At 40.2% G+C, this 24,445-nt stretch overlaps 1 protein-coding gene across 1 annotated transcript in view; it reads left to right on the top strand.

The window, feature by feature from the left end:
- CDHR5 (cadherin related family member 5) overlaps positions 1-24,445 on the top strand; it is a 159,372-nt gene that overhangs the window by 118,730 nt on the left and 16,197 nt on the right. Inside the window, exons 8-13 of the mRNA XM_082270999.1 lie at positions 8,004-8,094; positions 15,557-15,654; positions 16,517-16,723; positions 18,415-18,531; positions 19,711-19,777; positions 23,023-24,087. Coding sequence (XP_082127125.1) covers positions 8,004-8,094; positions 15,557-15,654; positions 16,517-16,723; positions 18,415-18,531; positions 19,711-19,777; positions 23,023-24,087 — 1,645 coding nt within the window. The remainder of the gene's footprint in view (positions 1-8,003; positions 8,095-15,556; positions 15,655-16,516; positions 16,724-18,414; positions 18,532-19,710; positions 19,778-23,022; positions 24,088-24,445) is intronic.

Genomic DNA, 24,445 nt, shown 5'->3' with positions numbered 1-24,445 from the left:
CTTGAGTCAACGTGTGTCCTTGTGTGAATACCTCAGATTTGTCACGTTTAGTTCCAAAAAAACTGAAAAGGATGAAGACTTTATCCATTTTTTTCCAATCTAGGTGGCTTTGGAGGTAATCAAATGTAAGAGCACCCAAGTCTGTTTATATCTGACTGACCATAGACTTAAGGCGGGTACACACGGGCCGAATGTCGGGAGACATTTGCTGGTTTAACAAAATGGCCAACATTCGGGCTACGTGTATCTTAGTCTGTCTGACCGAGCATGCTGCAAAACCAGCAGCCGACTGGCTCCCGATCAGTGCTCTCAGCTAATGGCAGAGAGCGCTGATCAGAGTGTTCTCGCAGGAGGTGTCCCCTGGTCAGAATACAACAGCTCAGCAGGAGAGATCGCTGTACTTACTTCGCATAGTGAGCACAGCAGCTCTGATCGGAGCTGACAATTTTTTTTCATTCATTTTTTTCTAATAATTTGTTTTGTTTTATAATTCTCCTTTAAGAGGCGGTTCACACTAATCCGACTCAAAGTCGCCCCGACTTCGGGGTGACTTTGAAGTCACCCGTGCAGCGCGACTTCATCGCGGCTGGCAAACTACTTCTCATAATAGAAGTCAATGCAAGTCGCTACGACCTTGCCAAATAATAGTGCAGGAACCTTTTTCTAAGTCGGAGCAACTTTAGTCGCTCTGATTAGAAAGGTTCCATTGCACAGCATTGGGAGCTACTTGTCAGGCGACCAAGTCGCCTGACAAGTCGGATTAGTGTGAACCGGCTCTAACAGGGCATGACAGGGGGTGTGTCCTTTGCCTGCATACTTTTGCTAATATATGTACTTCATTCTCATCTCAAAAAGTTGGGAAGTATGAATTCCCTAATAGCCATCTTTGCACATGCATTGGAAACCCCACGGCTGCACAGATGGTTGGGGAAAACCCAAGTGTGCCTTAATTTGTTAAAGGGCTCATTCGGGACCTGAGACCCTGTGGCACATCTGCGCCGGGGGGCTGGAAGGAGGAGGGAATGTCATTTGTCAGCACCAATAAATGGTACCAGTTATAATGCTGGAGATATATGTTATACCTCGCATTAGAATTTAGTGATCAGGTTTAGATCTACTCCCATTGGATGAGGGAATCTATTCATTTTCTCTCATTCAGCCCACTGTATGAACAGTAAAAGAATGAAATGTATATGGCTGGTTAAAAACCACAACTAAATGGCTAATGCCTCTTAGTTATTGCTGCAGCCCATGGCTGCTTCACAAGTTGAATCATTCTGAACTTATAAATCTGTTCTGATTTGAATTTGGTGGCCTTAATCAATCAGTAGGCTTTTTTTATTTTTAGAACTCTAGTGGTTTGTAAACCAGACATCCTTGCTGTACCCATCTATGGTGACCATTACAAGAAAGTTTCACTCTGCCTGTTGAAGGTTTCCTTCATATTAACATTTGGGAATATAACACTAAGCATTAAGTCTCATCTCGCTGCAGCAGGAAGGGTGAGACTCCTGGATAGGGTTGGACAAAAAAAAGGATTTTTCACTAATGAACTCCTAAAGTATAACTAAAGGCATTTTTTTTCCTAAAATTTGGATAGAGTGCAGAGGGGTTAGAATGCCTGTCAGTGTCCCGGTTAGGAAGTTTCACCCTCTATTTATCCTGTTTACCATTATGATTGAAAGTGAAAGTATACAAAATCCCAAATTTTGGATTGTCCCCAGAAAAGTAATAGAGGGGAAATTTTCCGATGGGGGCACTAGTTAAGGTTACCTGGAGGTCCCCAAGGAATTTCCTAATTTGCAGGGATTTCCTCTCACTTCCTGTTTGGCTATGGGACAGAAAGTGAAGGGAGATCACCTCAGTGGGACACAGATGGCGAAAAAATAAAAATCTGACAGGGGTTATGACCCTCCCTCCTTTAAGTGTAGCCTATAGTTCTATTTTAAAGAGAATACAATTGATGTTTCGACCACTGACCAGTGGGACACATAACTTTTAGGTGGCGCGTGACTAATGAAGGAATAGAATCACTTATTTATGTACCCTGATGTACTGGAAGTTTTGTGTATTACTTATTTTGCTGTAAAGATAATAACAAGGAAATACTAAATGCATTATTATGCACTTTAGTTCCTTGATAAGAGTAGAAATTCCTTTTACCTGTGTGCCATTTGATGTACTTTAGACTCCTCTTCTATAGCTAACCAGTCTTCATAGGGAAATTAGTCATTGTGCTATAAAATGACACAGCTTTGATGTCAGGCATGGTATATCAGGCATGTCTGGTTAAACTTTAATCAATATTTATCACCGTCTGACGTGTGTTCGATTAATTGCCAAAGAATGAACTGCAATATGAAATGTCACCTCTGCTGCAAAAATATTTCATTAAATAATCTGTGTACGTGTGTATGCTGGTTAGCGATTTAGTACAATGTAAAAAAAGAAACAATGAATGAAAAAAAAATAGCAATATGTTATATTTTGGAATGTTTCTGTACTTTAAAAATAAAACATAAAAAAAAAGTATCAAACCAATTCATTTTTCCTAGTTTTGAAGAGAGTGCGGGAGGATTAGATACTAGGAACCTATCCAGGGCTTTGTTGGAGAAATTGACCCTCATTTCCTGTTTTGCTGATAACAATAAACCCAACAGGAAGTAAAAGAAACTCTTTAACAGCAATACAGACAGAAAAAAAAAACGCTTTTTTTGGTAGAGAGGGGGAAGGCTAGCGTCTTGTAGATTTTCTGTCTGTGTCTCTGCTGCAGATATTCAAACCCTGTGTGATGAAACTGTTGTCAGCAGGACAGGAAGTGAGAAAAAAAATCTCTGTTTAACAGGGCCCTTGGTAGTAATAAAAACCCAGCAGGAGTTCAGATCCCTCCCCACTCCATCCAAATCTTAAAATGAAAGGTTTTGACTACACTTTCCCAGGAAAAGATCACTACTTCTTCCTCAGGACTTAGAATTTAAATGCCAGAACACATAGGGGTCTGTTTGAAAAAAAAAAAAAAAAAATACCTCAAGCATCCCCATAGCTGTCACAAATAATTACTGTATTGTTGGTATAATGGTTTAAAATCAGCGCTTCTTACACTAGATCTTATCTAAATAAATGCTTCAACATTCCATAAAGTGCAGTAAATAAAAAAAATATATGATCAATTCATCAAAATTAAAGTACTGTGTATACAAAAATAGTCCTTTAGTGCTTACCAAGTGGCAGTGCTTGAATTGGTAGATAGTCCTTCCGTGCTTTCAAAGTGACAGTAATTGATACATATACAAGTGAATGTAGTGTCACTCAATGCTCCCCTCCTGGATCCATACTGACAATATGATATAAACCAGCATATGGTGCTGCTTACAGCACTGTGAATGGTGGGGATTCTCCTCCTCCTCCTTTCCTTCCTGGGCTCAATTATGCAGTTAGGATGAAAATAACTATTTCACATTATTATTATTATTATTATTATTATACAGGATTTATATAGCGCCAACAGTTTGCAAGGGGGCTTTACAATGTACAGTTACAGTACGATTCAATACAGGAGGAATCAGAGGGCCCTGCTCGTTAGAGCTTACAATCTAGAAGGGAGGGTCAAGTCAAACAAAAGGCAATAACCGTGGGGGATGGGCTGATGGAGAAAATGGAGGTAGAGTTGTTAGGTGTGGGTAGGATAGGCTTCTCTGAAAAGGAGGGTTTTCAGAGATCGCCTAAAAGCTAATAGAGTGGGAGATAATCGGACAGATAAGGGTAAGGAGTTCCATAGGATTGGAGAGGCTCTGGTAAAGTCCTGGAGGCGAGCATGGGAAGAGGTGACGAGGGAGCTAGAGAGCACGAGGTTTTGAGAGGAACAAAGAGAGCGATTAGGTTGGTATTTTGAGACTAGGCTAGTGATGTAGTTGGGGGCTAAGCTGTGGATGACTTTGTAAGATGTATAGCGTAGTATACGGTAGGGTATCACTCCTTTTCTTCCATTACCAGGCTCTAAGCAACACATAAAGCAACACATAAATGAGAAGAGAATTCTCATAGCGTAAAACCAATAGATTTATTTAAAACAAAAAAACGAATGCACTTACAAAAATAAAAGCAATACCAGGCAGTCTTATCAGTAGTGGGTGCCGCCGCGGCATGCGTTCCAATCATCGGATATATAACGTCACTTATTGGTCCCCTGCTTTACGCATTTCATCCCTCCCACTGGGCGTCTTCAGAAGCTGGGATTTCCTATAGCTACCTTCCTTTTATCACTTTGCAAGCACTAAAGAACTATTTATTTATGCACAGTACTTGACCATATAATATTTATGTACTGCACTTTATGCAATATTGTTAAAGTATTTATTTAGATAAGATTCAGTGTAAGTAGCGCTGATTTTAAACCATTATACCAACAGTTCTAGAGGTCATTACCATTGTAATCAGCAGCATATTTTTCTACTTAGTTGTAATTGCATTCACACTGAGAATTTTTTCCTTAGCGTGGGTATACACACACTTGTTATTAATTACTGTATTGTGTCTAATATTCTTTTTGCCTCTGATTGCCAGGCTCCATCTAGTGGCCATAATTGAATATTTTTCATGAAATACCTCTGCTCTCCTCTCCTTCCTGCTGTGACCCCGAAAGCGACGCCTATAACTTCACTTACGGGTCAGCCTCTCAGTGTCCCCAGCTAGAACAGCTGGGAAGCAATGTTTTGCAATGCCATGTCTTTTAGACCCTGCATGTCTCATTAAAGAGAACCTGTCATCTAAAAATATTGCATTATGGCCATTAGATGGAGCTGAAAATCATAGGCAATAAACATATTAGACACAACATTTTTTTTTTTTTTAAATAAACCCCAGAATTCCCTAATCCTAATTTGTTATTATGAAGGGATGGAATTTGTTAAAGGTAGGTTTAAAGTGTATGTAAACCCTAACAATAAACTTCTCTTATTTGCTCCTGTTTGGTCTGTTAAGTATACCATTAAAAATATTTTGTTATATATTTTCAATAAGTGAAAAGGAAAATCTGTCATAATTCCTGTGAGCTGGACAGTCTGTGCTTTCTGACTCTGCCACACTGTTACCAGTTAGTATTGTTTACAGGTCTCTTTGTGAACTACAGAACACGTCCCCCTTATGTTATAAAAATGTGGAGAGGGGAAGATGTTCTGTAATCCCTAAATAGTTCCTGTCCTAGAGTAACAACTCTGCTCCCTTACAAATACAATACAGAGAGTTGTCTCCCAAAAACATTTTTTTTTTTGGACTGAAGATTTTTAAAACGTCCAAAAAAAAAGAAAAAGAACGCAACTACTACACCCTGGTAAACTGCAATATATTACATTTTTGTTTTTGAGTTCAGATACACTTTAATGTTCACCTTTTATTCTGAAACTATGGGAAAAAATAACAATAAGATAATGAAAATATTTTCATTTTATTCACTAATAATCTAAAAGCATTAGTAATATGATCATTACGTTTATAGACATTTTTGAAAACTTAAATCAATAAATAAAGTGCTCACTCCTAAATACACAATCCCTACATCCAAATAAATTCATTAGTACATCCCCCTACATAACATCAAGTAATAAAAATGTGAAAAAACAAAATAATAGTATCAATAGTGACCACACGTACATATATAAATAATTCTAGAGCACCCATGTGTAAAAGATCACTAATGGTGCATAATGAATGAAGTTCTATCAATGTGGTTCAAAAGTCTCTTATAACATGTATCAATCAGTCCAATGTATTTTCATTTTATCTCCGGTGCAATCTTCCTACAGCTGTTCCTTGGGTGTGCTCTCACAAGGAATAATGGACCTCTTAAATTACAGGAGGTCACATAAGCCTTATACCCCACAGGAGTTAATCCTCTCTCCTTAAAATGGTAGTAAAGCCTTGTTGCTAAAATAAAAAAATAGGCCCCCCTGCAGGTTTAAAGTGGGAATAAACTCACATGTATGATTTTTACCTATAGGTACATTAAGCCCATAATAACTTTAGATGCACCCGGTGATGTCACCAGCGCATGTGCTCTGATGGAACGACATGCCCGTGCTATTCCTTCAGAGCTATAAACAGCAACTCCAGCGTGCATGCACAGGAGTGACGTCATCTCCGGCTTGGCCATTCATACCACCAAAGCTCATGAACCCGGAAGATGGTAGCGCCTTCAGCAGTGACAGCACGCCGCTGAATTGCTTCATTTTCAGATAAGTCTGTTATAATGTGCTAGTATGTTTTTTTGTTTATATTTATGTGGTTTACCAGCACTTTATGTCATAATGTACTAGTATGCTTTGTGTAATAATACATTATGACAGACATACCTACAAACAGAGCCTTCCGGCCCCATGCTGTCACGACTCTCCCTGGTCCCCGATGCTTCCATCTTCCTTCTGGGTTTTGTATCTTTGGCCACATAAATAGCGGGTGAAAGGTGACGTCACTCCCGTGCATGCACATGGGACTCACTTCTCCACGGCACATAGATTAGGCCATAAATGTGGTCTGAGCTGCGCATGTGTGGCTTAGATCAAATTAATGACAGAAGAGACCTCTAGGGTCTCTTCTGTTATAAAAACCCTACCTGTCAGTGGATTTCGTAATCCTTAATGTGGAACTACACTGCATCTGAGCACCACAAACTAAAAGCGCTATTACGTTAATTTTTAATATTCAAAGCAAATTTACCCATCCATCCATGACTCCATGCTTTATTTTGTTCAGAAATCACTTTGAAATACACCCCCTAGCATTTATGGTCATGCTTAGCTAAGAAAACCCTTCTCATCTCCTCCCCTACTGATGACTCTGGAGATGTATGACATCACAATGTAAACAAAAAGTTTAAAACAAGTAAGTTTGATATACCTTCCTATCTATTTATTAATGCTAGCAGCATAAGGATTAAAAATGACCAATGTTGAGTGAGAGATTGAAGTTTCACTTTAACTTTACTACCACTTCAAGGTTTGCTCCATACGCATCTCTTACAACTGTCATACCAGCCTTGCAAGGGTTACTCCTTCAGTTCCAGCACAGTTCCATAAAACAAAGACACATCATCTTGCTTTCCATAAAACACAAGTGTATTACAATTAAAGATTAGGAACACTTTGGGGTTTTACTAAACTGGAGAGTGCAAAATCTGGTGAAGCTCTGCACAGAAACCAATCAGCTTCCATGTGTTTTTTTGTCAAAGCTTATTTGAACAAGCTGAAGTTGGCTACCATAGTGAGCTGCACCAGATTTTGCACTCTCCAGTTTTATTAAATCAACCCCACTACATATTCTTCTGTCTTTGTGGTTAATACAAATAAATCCTGCATCCTCAAACTCCTGGGAAAGCTGCTAACATGATGACCGCACACTTGTGGCTCTGCCTTACGCTTTACATCCTTAGGACTTCATCAGAGGATGGAGCTAGGATCAGTTCATTAATAATGCACCATTAGTGATCTATCACACATGGGTGCTCTAGCATAATTTATGTATATGTGTGGTCAATATTAATAGTATTATATTGTTTGTTCACATGTTTATCACTTTATTTTACATAGTGGGTTGTACTAATTCATTTGTTTGGATGTAGGGTTTGTGTATTTAGGAGCACTGTACATTACTTATTGATTTGTGAGTTAGGTATGAATCACTATTGAGTACTGTAGCTACTCTTAGGTGGTAGGTCTTAAGATTGAAATGTTTGTTGTGCAGTGATTTGGGGCTTATTTATATATTTTTTAGAGGCTATTACAGAAAATGTAGCTCCCTTTTACACAGTTTGTGGGATGGCAACCTGCAGTGACAGGACTGCTACATCTTTCTTTGGTTGTCAAAAACATATTCTCCCTTACACTTGTAGTCCATTTATTATGGGGTTTTATAGGAACATACAAGTAGTGCTCTCTATTACTATAGTGTTGGTGAAATTAAAAGCTGTAGCTAGCGTTAGTGCAAGTAATTGTGTTCTATATTTATTTTAGACAGGACCTCTGACCCTATTGCCAGGACCTTTATATGCGGTGGATGGGGACTGGAGCATTGGTGCTCCGGTTGAATATAGCATCCTCAGTGGTAAGCACAAAATGTCTAATGTTTATCTTCTATGACTGCCCCAAAATAGATTAATAATTGACCTTCCATTTATTCAGCAGTTTTTCTGTCTCTCAGTATCTAAACCAGAACTAAATGCCGGATGCCCCTTATCTTTTCCACTTAGCTTTTACACATTGCTGAATGGCAAAGATTTTCCCAATTGTCAACTGAATAGGGGCACCCTGCAACCACGTCCACTGCACACCCTGCAACCACTTCCACTGCACACCCTACAACCACTTCGACTGCACACCCTACAACCACTCCCACTGCACACCCTGCAACCACTCCCACTGCACACCCTACAACCACTCCCACTGCACTCCCTACAACCACTCCCACTGCACACCCTGCAATCACTCCCACTGCACACCCTACAACCACTCCCACTGCACACCCTGCAACCACTTCCACTGCACACCCTACAACCACTCCCACTACACACCCTGCAACCACTCCCACTGCACACCCTACAACCACTCCTGCTGCTCACCCTGTAACCACTCCTGCTGCATACCCTGTAACCACTCCCACTGCACACCCTGCAACCACTCCCACTGCACACCCTTTAACCACTTCCACTGCACACCCTGCAACCACTCCCACTGCACACCCTGCAACCACTTCCAATGCACATGGTTGCAGTGTACTGGGGCAGGGTTGAAGGGATTTAGCGAGGCACCTCCACACCACCTGCTAAATGTCCTCTGTAACATCCATTGGCACACTTATAGCTTTATTGAGCGTTTCAAACACATTGCACAGATGTTCAAGTCACATCAGCTGACATCCCTGAAATGCCCTGTGAGTTGTTTTCTTTCATTTTTATTTTACAACTGTTCATAGGCACCTTTGCAGTGTGTTTGAGGTGTGCTAGGAGCTTGTTTTAATAAAAGTGAATGGAGGCAATTGCAAAGCGCCAAAGTCTGCTGAACTCTGCAAGCAGTGATATTTTTACCTTGCCACAAAACAAAGCAACTCTAATACTGTACCATACTTCCATCCATTCCCTATTTAAAGGGATAGTTCACCTTTACAAAAAAAACTGCCTTTGCAGGTAAAGGGTGTTTGTAGATAAAAACAAACCGTGCAGTTCTTACTGAAGTTGAATAATGTCCTTGCTATAGGTGTAGGCCATTTACATACCTCCCAAAGCCTGACTTGAATACTACCAGGACATTGCCAGGTAAGGCCTAGTCATTACTGCTCAGCTCCACCATCACAGGAGTGAGATTTTTCTCTGTTTCAAACTCCCTCACATGCTCTTTCTCTACTCTGATGCAGTATACTCTTTCTCTACTCTCAGCATTTGAGAGCTCACTCCTGTGATAAAGAAGGTGAGCAGTTATGACTAGGCCTCAATGTCCTAGCAGTGTCCTGTGAGTATTACAGTCAGGCTTCAGGAGAGACATAAATGGTCTACACCTATAACAAGGGCATTATTCAATTTTCGTCAACGCTGAACAGTATGTTTTTATCTACAGACACCCTTTATCTGCATAGACAATTTTTGGTAAAGTAGTCCTTTAACCACTTCTGTATCCTGTGTGAGGAGGAGATTGCAGCAACAGCTGGTTACCGCCTACAGTGCACAATAAAACACACTGATTGCCCAGCAATAAAGAGAACCTGTCACCAGTCCATCAAAGTACCTGTCACCAGCCCATTAAAGTACCTGAGCACCTGCCACAACCACTCAGAGTACCCGAGTATCTGTCACCAACCCATCAGAGTACCCGAGTACCTGTCAACGTAGTACCCGAGTACCTGTCATCAGAGTACCCGAGTACATGTCATCAGCCCATCAGAGTACCCGAGTACCTGTCATCAGAGTACCTGAGTACCTGTATGCAGTCCTTCAGAGTACCTGAGTACCTATCTGCAGCCCATCAAAGTACCTGAGTACCTGTCTCCAGCACATTAGGGTACCTGAGTACCTATCTGCAGCCCAATAGAGTACCCGAGTACCTATCTCCAGCCCATCAAAGTACCCGAGTACCTGTCTCCAGCCCATCAGAGTACCTGAATACCTCTCTGCAGCCCATCATAGTACCCGAGTACCTCTTTATAAGCCCATCAGAGTACCCTAGTACCTATCTGCAGCCCAGAGTACCCGAGTACCTGTCTCCAGCCCAGAGTACCCGAGTACCTGTCTCCAGCCCAGAGTGCCCGAGTACCTGTCTCCAGCCCAGAGTGCCCGAGTACCTCTCTGCAGCCCATCAGAGTACCCGAGTACCTATCTGCAGCCCATGCCTCATAGATTATACATTGGGGTGTTTGCTTTCCAAAATTGGGTCATTTTGTGGGTGTTTCCATTGTCCTGGTGCTCCAGGGTCTTCAAAAGTGTGATAAGTTGTAATGAAATTAGATGTGTAATTTTTGCTCCTAGAACGCCTGAAGGTGCTACTTGGATGGTGGGCCTCTGTATGTGGCCAGGCTATGTAAAAGTCTCACACATGTGGTATCACCATACTCAGGAGGAGTAGTAGAATGTATTTTGGGGTGTAATTTTTGCTATGTACATGCCATGTGTTAGAAATATCTTATAAATTGACAACATTGTGTAAAAAAAAATATTTTCTCATTTTCTTTACACATTTTCCAGAAAACTTGTGGAAAAAAATGACATGTTCAAAAGACTCATTTTGCCTCATAGAATATTTGTTGGGGTGTTTTCTTTCCAAAATGGGGTCATTTTGTGGGTAATTCCATTGTCCTGGTGCTCCAGGGCCTTCAGAAGTGTGATAGGTCGTTAGCAAATTATATGTGTAATTTATGCTCCTAGAACCCCTGACGGTACTCCTTGCATGTTGGGTCTCTGTATGTGTACAGGCAGTGTAAAAATTTCACACATGTGGTATCGCCATACTCAGGAGGAGTAGCAGAATGTATTTTGGGGTGTAATTGCAAGTATGCATATGCTGTGTGTGAGAAATAACTTGTTATTATGGCAATTTTGTGTAAAAAAAAATGTATTTCTTCATTTTCCCAAGAATTGTGGGAAAAAATTACAACTTCAAAAAACTCACAATGCCTCTTTCTAAATACCCTGGAATGTCTACTTTCCACACAGTGGTTATTTGGGGGGTATTTGCACTGTCCTGACATTTCAGGGCCTCAAGAAATGAGATCGGTACTTCAGGTTTGATTAGGTGTGATCAATTTTTAATGATTGGCACTATAGCTTGTAGACTCTATAACTTTCCCACAGACTAAATAATATCCACTAATTTGTTTTTTTTTTTTTATCAAAGATATGTAGCAGTATAAATGTTGGCACAAATATATGGAAAAAATTACTTGTTTGCAAAATGTTATAATAAAAACGAAAACAAAATGTTTGGTTTTTTTTTCAAAATTTTTGCTCTTTTTTCACTTATATCGCAAAAAAAAAACACCAAAAGAAAGCTCTATTTGTGTGGAAAAAAAAAAAAGATTAAAAAAAAGACCAAAAATTTGATTGGGTACAGCATTGCATGACTGAGTTATCATCATTCAAAGTGTGACAGCTGAAAGCTGAAAATTGGTCTGGGCACGATGGGGGTGAAAGTGCCCTGTATTGAAGTGGTTAAACAATTTGGCATTAAAATGGGTGGCTGGGAAGCGATAAAAAAATGACTCAACTGCATATTTTCAAAGCCTGTGTAAGAGTGCCCTATGGATAATGTCACATGAGATTGCTGAAGAAGATACAGCAGAGAGGTGAAACACTCACCTCCTTGCATGTGTTGTCTCCTCCCTAAAGCATTTTTGGCAGTGAGTGAGCTAGGCTTTGCACCTGAATTAAACAAAGAAGTAATGCATAGAAAGTGAACGTGTGTTCTCTCAGCATGTTTTAGCAATCCTGTTTCTGACAAATTCTTGCTTGCATCATGCTTGACAGAATGACACAAGCCTAGGAGATCCTATCAACATATTTTGCTTACCTTTACCAACTATAGGTGTATTGTAATGTTATGGCACGTTTATTGACATTTAATTAATTTTTTGTAACATTGTTTTACAAGCACTGTTATATGACCACACACAATATCAAGGTAAGGAAGGTACTGCACTGTAAGCTAAAGTGGTCAGGGTGACGCTTACCGCTTCCAGTGCCCTGCATGTCACTGTTCCGATCGAGCTCCCGCTGTGCCGATGTACAGTTCAGCACAATGGTGGGAGCTCGATTATAGACCTTCAACCAGGATGCTGTGGCACCCCTGACAAACTTGGACAGCACCCCAGGGTGCCACAGGACCCCAGTTGAGAGAGGTTGCTCTATTGTACAAACCCAATTCCAAAAAAGTTGGGACACTGTACAAATTGTGAGTAAAAAAGGAATGGACTCATTTACAAATCTCATAAACTTATATTTTATTCACAATATAATACAGATAACATATAAAATGTTGAAAGTAAGACATTTTGAAATGTCATGCTAAATATTGGCTCATTTTGGATTTCATGAAAGCTACACATTCCAAAAAAGTTGGGACAGGTAGCAATAGGAGGCCGGGAAAGTTAAATGCACATATAAGGATCAGCTGGAGGAACAATTTGAAACTTATTAGGTCAATTGGCAACATGATTGGGTATAAAAAGAGCCTCTCAGAGTGGCAGTGTCTCTCAGAATTCAAGATGGGCGGAAGATCACCAATTCCCCCAATGCTGCGGCGAAAAATAGTGGAGCAATATCAGAAAGGAGTTTCTTCTCAGAGAAAAATTGCAAAGAGTTTGAAGTTATCATCATCTACAGTGCATAATATCATCCAAAGTTTCAGAGAATCTGGAACAATCTCTGTGCGTAAGGGTCAAGGCCAGAAAACCATACTGGATGCCCGTGATCTCCGGGCCCTTAGACTGCATTGCATCACATACAGGAATGCTACTGTAATGAAAATCACAACATGGGCTCAGGAATACTTCCAGAAAACATTGTCGGTGAACACAATCCACCGTGCCATTCGCTGTTGCCAACTAAAACTCTATAGGCCAAAAAAATAAGCCATATCTAAACATGGTCCAGAAGCGCAGGCGTTTTCTCTGGGCCAAGGCTCATTTAAAATGGACTGTGGCAAAGTGGAAAACTGTTCTGTGGTCAGACAAATCAAAATTTAAAGTTCTTTTTGGAAAACTGGGACGCCCTGTCATCCGGACTAAAGAGGCCAAGGACAACCCAAGTTGTTATCAGCGCTCAGTTCAAAAGCCTGCATCTCTGATGGTATGGGGTTGCATGAGTGCGTGTGGCATGGGCAGCTTACACATCTGGAAAGGCACCATCAATGCTGAAAGGTATATCTAATTTCTAGAACAACATATGCTCCCATCCAGACGTCGTCTCTTTCAGGGAAGACCTTGCATTTTCCAACATGACAATGCCAGACTACATACTGTATCAATTACCACATCATGGCTGCATTGAAGAAGGATCCGGGTACTGAAATGGCCAGCCTGCAGTCCAGATATTTCACCCATAGAAAACATTTGGTGCATCATAAAGAGGAAGATGCGAGAATTAAGACCTAAGACAGTTGAGCAACTAAAAGCCTGTATTAGACAAGAATGGGACAACATTCCTATTCCTAAACTTGAGCAACTTGTCTCCTCAGTCCCCAGATGTTTGCAGACTGTTATAAAAAGAAGAGGGTATGCCACACAGTGGTAAACATGGCCTTGTCCCAACTTTTTTGAGATGTGTTGATGCCATGAAATTTAAAATCAACATATTTTTCCGTTAAAATGATACATTTTCTCAGTTTAAACATTTAATGTCATCTATGTTGTATTCTGAATAAAATATTGGAATTTGAAACTTCCACATCATTGCATTCTGTTTTTTTTTCCCAATTTGTACAGTGTCCCAACTTTTTTGGATTTGGGTTTGTACAATAAAGGGCCTATAACCCTAAAATACAAGGTACAATATATAAATAAGGCATTGAAAAAGTTCATAGTTTCAGTGTCTTGGTAGAAGTTTTAAGACTTCCTGGGTAAGAAACTAGAGTTCTTCATAAAGACAACATTATTAGCAGTTTTCAAACTTAACCACTTTACCCCCATTCCGACCAGGGGGTATTTTGCGATTCGGCACTGCGTGACTTTAACGGACAATTGCGCGGTGGTGCGACGATGTACCTAAACAAATTTGGCGTCCTTTTTTTCCCACAAACAGAGCTTTCTTTTGGTGGTATTTGATCACCTGTGCGATTTTTTGATCACGCGCTATAAACAAAAAAAGAGCGTCAATTTTGCAAAAATAGCAATATTTTTCACATTTTTTTATATGAAATTCCCCCCCAAAAAAATGTAAAAATCAAAATTTTTTAACATTTTCGGCCAATTTGTTTTATGCTACCTATGTTTGGTAAAAAAAATCGCAAAAAGCGTATTTTGATTGGTTTGCGCAAAAGTTATCGCGTTTACTAACAAAGGGAAAGATTTTTGTCATTTTTGTTGTTTTTTTTTTTAACGCGTAATGGCGGCGATCTGCGATTTTTTTTTGCGGTACTGCGACATTGCGGCGGACAGATCGGACCCTTGACTGACATTTTTGACACTTTTGGGGTTACCAGTGACATTTCTACAGTAATCAGTGCTATATATATGCACTGTTACTGTAAAAATACACTGGTAGTGAAGGGGTTAACTTTATTTGGGAGGGAGGGGCTGTGTGTGTCCCTAGGGGCGTGATTTCTACTGTGATTGGCTGTGGCTTGAGCTGTAAGGACACTGATCAACGGATCTACATAGTAGATCCATGTGATCAGTGTCTTTACAGCGAGGAGAATGACAGGTGGCTTGTTTACACAAGCTGCCTGACATTCTCCCTCTCCCCTGCCGATCGCCGAGTGGCCGGCGGACATCGGGTCCGCTGGTCACACGCGCGGGGGGGTCCGTGACCATGCGGGAGCGGGAGCGCGCCTCCGGCGGCGCGCGCTCGCTCCCTAGACCCTCACAAGCAAGCAACGTAGCCCTACGTTAGTTTGCCTGTGAGGGGCTGACCCCCGACGTAGATAGTCGTGCGGCGGTCGGCAAGTGGTTAAAATGATATTTCTATAGCCAGTATTAGCTGTTTTTTTATATTATAGCCATCATTTTACATTTAAAGCCCAACTCCAGACATTTTTTTTTCAGTTTTCTGTAAAGTTTTATTTATATCTGTGATCCCATTGGATAGCGTTTCCTTCACTTTCCTTGTCTCTTTGACACCAGAAAAAGAAAGGGGAGGGGGATGACTGACACTGTCAGTTGCGCTGAGAAATTTCTTATCCTGACAGCAAGTGATGGGAAATTTCTCAGCAAAAAACTGTCTGGGGCTATAATTCTTCTGCACTATCCAAAACAAAATACAACATTTTGGTTGGAGTTGGGCTTTAATAGTACACAAATTATGAAATATTAACCTTCAATCTTGTTTGCATATCAAATATAACAGACCTTCCTTCCCTTTGTCCTTTAGGAAACAATGACAATGTGTTTAATGTGCACAGCACATCTGGAAATATAACAATGAACAAAGCAGTGAATGCCTTGGGAAGTTTTGTATTGCAGGTTATGGTACGTATTGATAACCGGAGCCTTGGAAGGTACAAACTACTGATAACTGGAGCCAGATTAAAACCTTCTAGATATACAGTTAGAGCAGAGGGCAAGGATACAGGTGCCATTTCTTAGTAGTTCATAAGCATTCCTTTTGTTATATCCATAAAATGGGTAAGTAATATGGGTTTCTGCAAATTAGCCAATTTATTAAGACCCATAAAAAATAAAACAAAAAAATAAACAGTTTTGAAGCTCATTCAGATTTATGTGTAGTGTTAACACATGTACCATGGTGCAGTGCATTGCAGTGCCAATAATTTAGAATGGCATACCAGTGCACAATAACAATGTACACACTGACTTTGAAGCACACCACAACAAAATGGTGCATGTCTGATTTTCAGGTTTTGTGGTACATTGGCAATCTTTTCAAATGAATGGGCTGTTTTGTTGCGCATAAACACACAATAATGTGTGTGAAGGTGCTAGATTACACCAGCTAAATAATCCACTGCAGCGCATAGATCTGAATGTGCAAAGCACAGGTTTGCATTAATCTTAGTACATATAACCCAACGCTTCACAATGAATGAGATTTAATAAAACTGGAGCACTCAGAATCTGGTGCAGTTGTGCTCGGTAGCCAATCAGCTTCTAACATCAGCTTGTTCAATTAAGTTTTGACAATAAAACCTGAAAGCTTAATGATTTCTATGCAGAGCTACACCAGATTTTGCACTCTCTAGTTAAAGCAAATCCCCCCCCTTCCCCAATGCATCCAACTGGGCATATAGGAGAAAGGAAGTTAGCTTCATAGTAAGAAGATTGTTGTGATGCATCATCCTTCATCGACTAAAATTGTTTCTTCTCTCCCTAGGCTTTCCAAACTGATGATCAAACAAAATATTCTACAACCTCCGTTATAATTGAAGTAAAAGAAAAAAACAACTTCCCACCAACTTTTGAAAAGTCTATTTACTATGGAATGATCCCTCCAGATTCTGCAATTGGAGCTTTTGTTTTGGATTTTAATGACCCAATTAGACCACTTGTAGTGTTTGCAGCTGATGATGACTTCCCAGATGTAAGTAACTCAGATTACAACTTCTAGTTGGAACAGAGAAAAATATAGTGTAACATAGATGATCATTTTTAGAGAAGCAGATTGCACAAAGAAACAAGTTTATTTACATTTGGCCTAATTAACCAGTTTTATTAGGTAATATATGTCCTATCATGTTTTGCATTGGATAAATAATTCACTCTATGCTTTGGCACTCTTCCCATGCAGTTCTGGGTCCTGGGTTTCATTCTCACTGTGGTTGCATGTTTTTCACTAGTTTTTTTGGTTTCCACCTAGTCCCATCATATAGTTAGGTCAATTGGCTTTCTCCCGAACTCGCCCCACTATTATATAAATGGGCTAGGATAGCTCACTGTAAACTCCTTTGAGAGCATAGTTCTTGAATAGAGTACCTGTAGCTGATCTTCTCAATTCCCCATTACTGACTTAGGGTGCCTTCTTGCACACTATGGGGTTGATTTAGTAACGACAAATAGGCCATTTATTATGGAGTTATCCCCAGAGTTTGGTGAGTGTAGTGAGATTTCACTTTGCAAAAAGTACCTAATCACATGCCAGAAAAAAAAGGAAAAAAAAACAGAATTTAGCTTGCACATAATTGGATGTTGGAAATCAGAATTTCACCTCATTCATTAAGCTCTGAGGAAATTCCTTTGCAAAGTGAACAGTCTATTTCCCCTTAGTAAATCAATCCCATGTGTTTCTGTGTGAAGGTGGCCAACTTGTTAGAGGCAGGGCTAGGCTTCCCCATGTCAGAGCTGGTCTGAAGCTTGATAGAAGAATATTAAAGCAGTAGCACAGGAGGTAGTGGAAGCACCAAATAATGAAGCAGAAGCTGTGAGATCCTTGCACTGCAGGTCCCAGGTACAGCTTCCACTTCAGCAATGATAACAGAGAGTGACATCACCAAACCTCACTTCAAATCTTAAGAGGCTTAGTGTTTTAGATATGATACTTCAAATAAACAGCTATGAGACTCAAGGCACAAAAGTGCACTGCTATTTTTTTGGAGGAATTCCATGTAAAGGCATTTTTAATGTGGAGGTTTAGACACATTTAACATTTCTAGATGTTCTCTATAATATAGCAAATTTTCCTTTTTTTAGTTCAGGTTCACTTTAAAAGTAAATGTAAAAGAACCGGAGTTAAAAAAGATACAAACTGAACCCCTTGGCCCTTGTCCCGGAAGACATGTCAGTCATTATATATAACATTTCACTCATAAGGTCTGTTATGTGTGGTTGTTGCTATTCATTCAGAGATGGTGTTAAAGCGGCAGTAAACCACAGCACTAAAAAAATACCCTGCAAGGCAATAACATAGTGTGCTAGTATGCATCACATACTAGCACATTATGAAATATTTACTTTAAAATGATGAGCAGTCACTTAATTAGGAAATCACAGATGTTGTGTTCACAGTGCACTGGACACCACCCTTCATGCAAACTGTGTGTGATTTTTTTTGCCAGTTTTAGAAAAATGATATCTATTTGCATATTGCACTAGAAAGGTTATTTTAGTAACACGTGGTGCCCCAGTTATAAAGCAGACTTTCGTGAATGTTCACCAATATTATATATTTCATTGCCATCTATATAAAATGATAGCAGTTGACAATTTTCATGTATACAAATGCATTGATAACCTTTACAAAAAAAAAAAAAAAACACACTTTTTTTTTTGTTGCAGAAACAGAATCCATCATTGGTTTATACGATAGATAACAGCACTGATTTTAGAATTCTCCGGGATGGCTACATTATGACCAATGCTGTAATTCCTACTCCAGGCACTAATGTATTACAAGTAAGTTCTGACAAAGTTCCATTTTCTGGACAATATTATGGTTAAAATGTTTTATCAATGACAATACTTCTGTTTAAAAAGTATAATAAATAGGGTAAGAATTATAAACAATATGTCACTATAACGATGGCACCATATATCATCATTAATGTTTTAATTTTAGAAGATACCTCCATAAAAGGTCCCGGTTGGGTTGATTTAGGCCCCTTTCACACATGCTGTCCGTTTGTCCGTTTTTCATCCATCCGTTGACGGATGAAAAACGGACATCAATGTATCTCTATGTAAAAACGGATGACAACTGATGATCATCAGTTAACATCCGTTTTCATCCACTTTCGTCAATGTCCGTTTTTTTGAACGGATGAATGCCCTATTTTTCATCCGTCAAAAAAACGGATCGGACGAAAAACGGATGACAACGGATGAAAAACAGATGTCAACTGATGACAACGGATGAAAAACGGACAACAACTGACGAAAAACGGATAACAACTGACGAAAAACGGATGAAAAACTGATGACAACTGACGAAAAACGGATGAAAAACGGATGAAAAATTGATGAAAACGGATGAAAAACTGATACATTTGACGTGACTGAACTGATGAACTGAACGGACTGTATGTGTGAAAGGGGCCTTACTAAAACTGGAGAGTAAAAAATCTGGTGCAGCTGTGCAACAGCTTTTAACTTCAGCTTGTTCAATTAAGCTTTGACAAAAAAAAGAACTGGAAGCTGATTGGTTTCTATAAAAAAAATCCTGAGGAGCTGCACCAGATTTTGCACTCTCCAGTTTAGTAAATCAACCCCAGTGGTAGAAGGTGCAGTTTACAGAAGAACAGGATAACACTTATTCTGATAGCTAACAATTTGGAATACCATAAACATATTAGAGGCCACAACAGATAATTATATTGGGCTCAAGAAATCAGCTTAGACATCTCAATATGCTTGCAAAAAAATCCTGCCTTTCTTGTTGAGTTGCTGGTTTGTTGCTCAATTTGTAAAGCTTTAATGCAAGCAATGTGACTATAATTATTATTAGATATCAAATCTTATTGCACTCAACTAAAAAAAACTATCACTTTTTGAAAATAGGTATCCATACCCTGCTGCTTTGTGAATTGTCAAAGAATTCTCCTGATTTGTCATAACACTATGCCTTCTTTAAAACAGGTGTCTGCAACCGACAGTTTAACAAATGAGAAGGCCACAACCTTGGTCTCAGTGGAAGTTATGGCAGGTAAGGTTTTCTTACCCAGAAATGGTATTTAGACCAATATGATTCTTCAGCACAAACTCATATGTTAAAACCGTTACAACTCAGAGCATTTTGTGTCTAGTCTAGTAAGGTTCACAGCCGTCAACAGAGTTTTTTGCCCTGGCTGAGTCTCTGCTACACTAACATAGATGCATAAACTATGTAATGGCAGTGAAATGGAACTCTGGAAATCATCATTTTTTGCAGAAGCATGCTTATAAGTTCTGTGGACTGTGAAGGAGTCTCCTGCACTGAAAGAGCCTGAAAGTGTTCTGGATGGAGGTTTTCCAGTTTTAGGGTCAGAGTGCTGTCAGAGTTGTATATTCAAGATTGCAGATTCTTTCTCCACATACACTCTAATGGAGCATATCAACAGTCTATTTTTCTGTAGGCTCTATTTTACAGCAACCCCCTTTTGTCAGTAATAAGTTAAAAAAAACCACAATAAGATAATAACCTCCCACTCCCTTCAGAAACACAGGTACAGATATGTATCCCCCGTATGAGCCGCTTGTGAATAGGATCCCCCACCCTGCACAGCCAGGCACACCAAATGTCTGAAGGCACACTTGAGACCGGAAACCGTCAAGCAACTTTGTTTTTGTGTTTCATTTAGGGGTTATCAAATTTGAGTGGTGATGGGATGATTATGGGATGCCCACCTGACTGGAACAAACTTCTTCAGGGACATTTCAACTATATACACAGTCTATGTACACTTCTTTTCTTCCTACTCCACAATCTTGCTTGCAGATCCCCTGTGGTGTCACCTAGAAAAAGTCTTTAGAAAAGGCCCTTTATAGGCAGGGACCGCAGGCCCCTATACTTAAGAATGATGGGGTGACACCACTAGCACTTTCACTGCACTTCCACCTGTGGTCACTGGTCCCAGCAGCACCTCTTCAGGCTCTGCCAGCCTGCCTGGCAGCAGCAGCCCCTTTCACTAGCCCTCCTGGCTACATCCCATAGTCCTCCCAGACTGTACACTCACCAGCCCACCCGGCTGACTTCTCCTGGAGACCTCCTGGACGTGCTCGATGGCTTCTGCTGTTCTAATTCTTGCTCCCGTGCCTCTGGACAGGACTCCTCCATTTGATGTAAGAGGATCCCTCCAGCACCCGAGCCCCAGGCCCGAGTTCACCCCCCCATACTAGGGGGTTACCCACAAGGGCCACCAACAGCCTCCTCAGCACTCCATCTCCAACTTCCACCCGAACTCCACTGCCCCTCATGGCCTGACCCTGAGTATTTAAAAGGGGCATTTCCCCTGCCAGCTCATTTGCTGAGGATTGGTTGGGGCCCTCCCAAATACTCCAGGCAGCTTCTTCTAACCTCCCTCCCATTCTTCTGGAAGCTTCTTCATGGTTCCAGCAAGTAGGGGGAGGTACCAAAGATGCTGCCTGGTGAGTCATCCAGCCTCCCAGAGTCACTCACACTGACTCAGATTCAACACAGGCTCTCAGCCAGGCCAAATTTACATACACTACAAATAACACTAGCACACTTAGCTATAACATACACATGTACATATAACATATACATATATACAATCTGGGCTCACAGAAATATGAATCTCTGTTCCTCTGCAAATATTGGATATCCCTGTACAACCTATATAAGTATCAGGATACATTTAGAAGCCTTATCTAAGATAATGGCAGGCAAGTAAACAATTTTAGTTTAGGGTCATCAATTTAGTATTTTACATATCTTGGTCTTCTTTAAGTAATATTTTTTAAATGGTGTTGGTTTGTGTTCTGTAATAACAATTTAATGTAATTTCTGTAAAGGTAGTTTTAATAACTATTGTTATCATTATTCTGGTACTTACAAAACAATGGTGATACTATATTGTGATTTGGTGGCATAAGGGTTCTACTTCAAGCAAACAGCAAATGTAAGAAACCATACAACAAAATTGCAAACAGAAGACTGCTCAACTGAAATTTGAAAATAAAGTAAATAAAGAAAAAAATAAAGAAAATAAAGTAATATAAAATATATGTAAAAAAGTAATATATCTCTTTCAGGTGTGCATTGCCCTTCCATGTGCACCTTACTGCAAAAGTTAGTTAGTTATAGGTTGGGGTAGTTGCCCCTTTTTTGTATAAAAAGTAATATATCTACAGCTTACAGTAAATCAGCATAATCATTACGTTGTAGATGTACAACAAAAAGTTATAGATAGCACAACAAAATCCACCACCACTGAGACAGGCACCATTATAAGTAAAATCTAAAAACCTAGATAGGCGTTGGAATAAGCACTACACTTCTACTATTTAAACACGACTATAAGTAAAACTCTTGCTACTGGCACAACCACTAGCAAGGGTACAGGCACAACTACAACTTTAGCTCTTGCTACTGGTAGAAACAACTACCACCAAGAATACTGTAATATGTATAGGTGGGAGAACACAGCAATAAAAGAGACACTATCACCAAAATAAGAAACACAAACTGAAACTTCATATTTACATCACATTTTTTTCATGTTTGCAAACCTGTTAAAGACAAACTTCATTAAGTCAGTAGCTGACTAAAAAAAAAAAAAAAAAAAAAAAAAAACAACACATATTTACCAACCCGTTAAATCCAACACCAATTTCCTGGCCCCCAAAATATTTACAGCTTCTCTTACTATGCCACCATCTTGGAATCGGACTGTGACTTCCTGATCATTTAGAGCCTTCCCCCTACTGCTCATGTGTGAGATCTGAGATCCGCCACCTGAGGAACACTATCCTGAACCACACCATGGTTGTGTGACCCTGGAGGCTACAGGTGTGGGACAGATTCAGGACTAAATCATCTTCGCCTAAGCAAGAAATTGCTGGGAGTGGTAGCAAGAACCTAATGAAAAAGGTGCTTCCTACCAAAATAAATTAAATGTGTGTCAGGGAGGAGTTACAGAAAAATGCCATTTATTAATTGTGAGTGAAGGTCAGCTTCAAAAAGATCTATATTTGGTAATTAATTACATAAATCCTAACATGTTATAGCCCTGTATACCTATTTAGCTCTCACTGGTCCAATAAAGTTGTATTTTGAGAGACTTACACCTATAATCATTTTAAGGTCATTATGGTTAAAAAATACACATTGTCATTATTTTCTTACAGTAACATGTATAGAGATGTTTATATCTTTAAAAGCCACTGCCTGATATGAGATGTATATACCTAATGATGTACATTTTTAATTCCATTTTTTTTTCTTTGCAGCTACTACCACTATTCCTACTACTACTACTACTACTACTACTACTACTACTACAACATCTCCTATACCAACTAATACAGGTACCACTACCACTACAACACCTGGAACTGGTACAACAACAACTACTACAATAGGTACAGGCACCACTACAACATCAACTCCTGGAACCGGCACAACAACAACAACTACCGGGGGTACAGGCACCACCACAACTTCAACTCCTGGAACTGGCACAACAAAAACTACTACCAAGGGTACAGGCACCACCACAACTTCAACTCCTGGAACTGGCACAACAACTACTACTACCAAGGGTACAGGCACCACCACAACTTCAAGTCCTGGAACCGGCACAACAACAACTACTACCAAGGATACAGGCACCACCACAACTTCAACTCCTGGAACTGGCACAACAACCACTACTACCAAGGGTACAGGCACCACCACAACTTCAACTCCAGGTACTGGCACAACAACGACTACTACCAAGGGTACAGGCACCACCACAACTTCAACTCCTGGAACTGGCACAACAACGGGCACTACTACCAAGGGTACAGGCCCCACCACAACTTCAACTCCAGGTACTGGCACAACAATGACTACTACCAAGGGTACAGGCACTACCACAACTTCAACTCCTGGAACTGGCACAACAACGACTACTACCAAAGGTACAGGCACCACCACAACTTCAATTCCTGGAACCGGCACAACAACTACTACTACCAAGGATACAGGCCCCACCACAACTTCAACTCCAGGTACTGGCACAACAACGACTACTACCAAGGGTACAGGCACCACCACAACTTCAACTCCTGGAACTGGCACAACAACTACTACTACCAAGGGTACAGGCACCACCACAACTTCAACTCCTGAAACTGGCACAAGAACAACCACTACCAAGGATACAGGCAGAACTACAACTTCTGCTCCTGCTACTGGTATAATACCAACTACCATTAAGAGTACAGGCACCGCCACAACTAGAACTCCCGCTACTGGCACATTGACATCTCCTGATGCTGGCACAACACAATCCATCACTACCAGAACAGGTACCACTATGAGTACAATTCCAAATACCCAGACAGCAAGTACAGCCACTAGAACAAGTTTTATGTATGTAGGTTTAACTACAACTCTTACACGTGTTACAATAACTATCACTAATGAGACAGACACACATACTGCTGCCGCAAATGCCATAAAGACTAGTTTGTCTATGTCAGGACCGCAGCACTAAAAGGGACACTATCACCAAAATAAGAAAAAAAAGCCTTCATAGATAAAACTAGACTCCAACCCTATGCTCAATCTTGTGCAATTTTACAGGCTCCTCCCTCTCCTGTACTGAGATTGTTGACCCTGCATTATCTGCACACTTTGAGCTTCTCACAGCGTTCATTAGAAGCT

The sequence above is a fragment of the Pelophylax lessonae genome, assembly GCF_965119305.1.
Source record: "Pelophylax lessonae genome assembly, chromosome: 10".
NCBI classification, from domain to species: domain Eukaryota; kingdom Metazoa; phylum Chordata; class Amphibia; order Anura; family Ranidae; genus Pelophylax; species Pelophylax lessonae.
The sequence above is the reverse complement of the archived record's forward strand: the minus strand, read 5'-3'. Positions and strand labels throughout refer to the sequence as shown.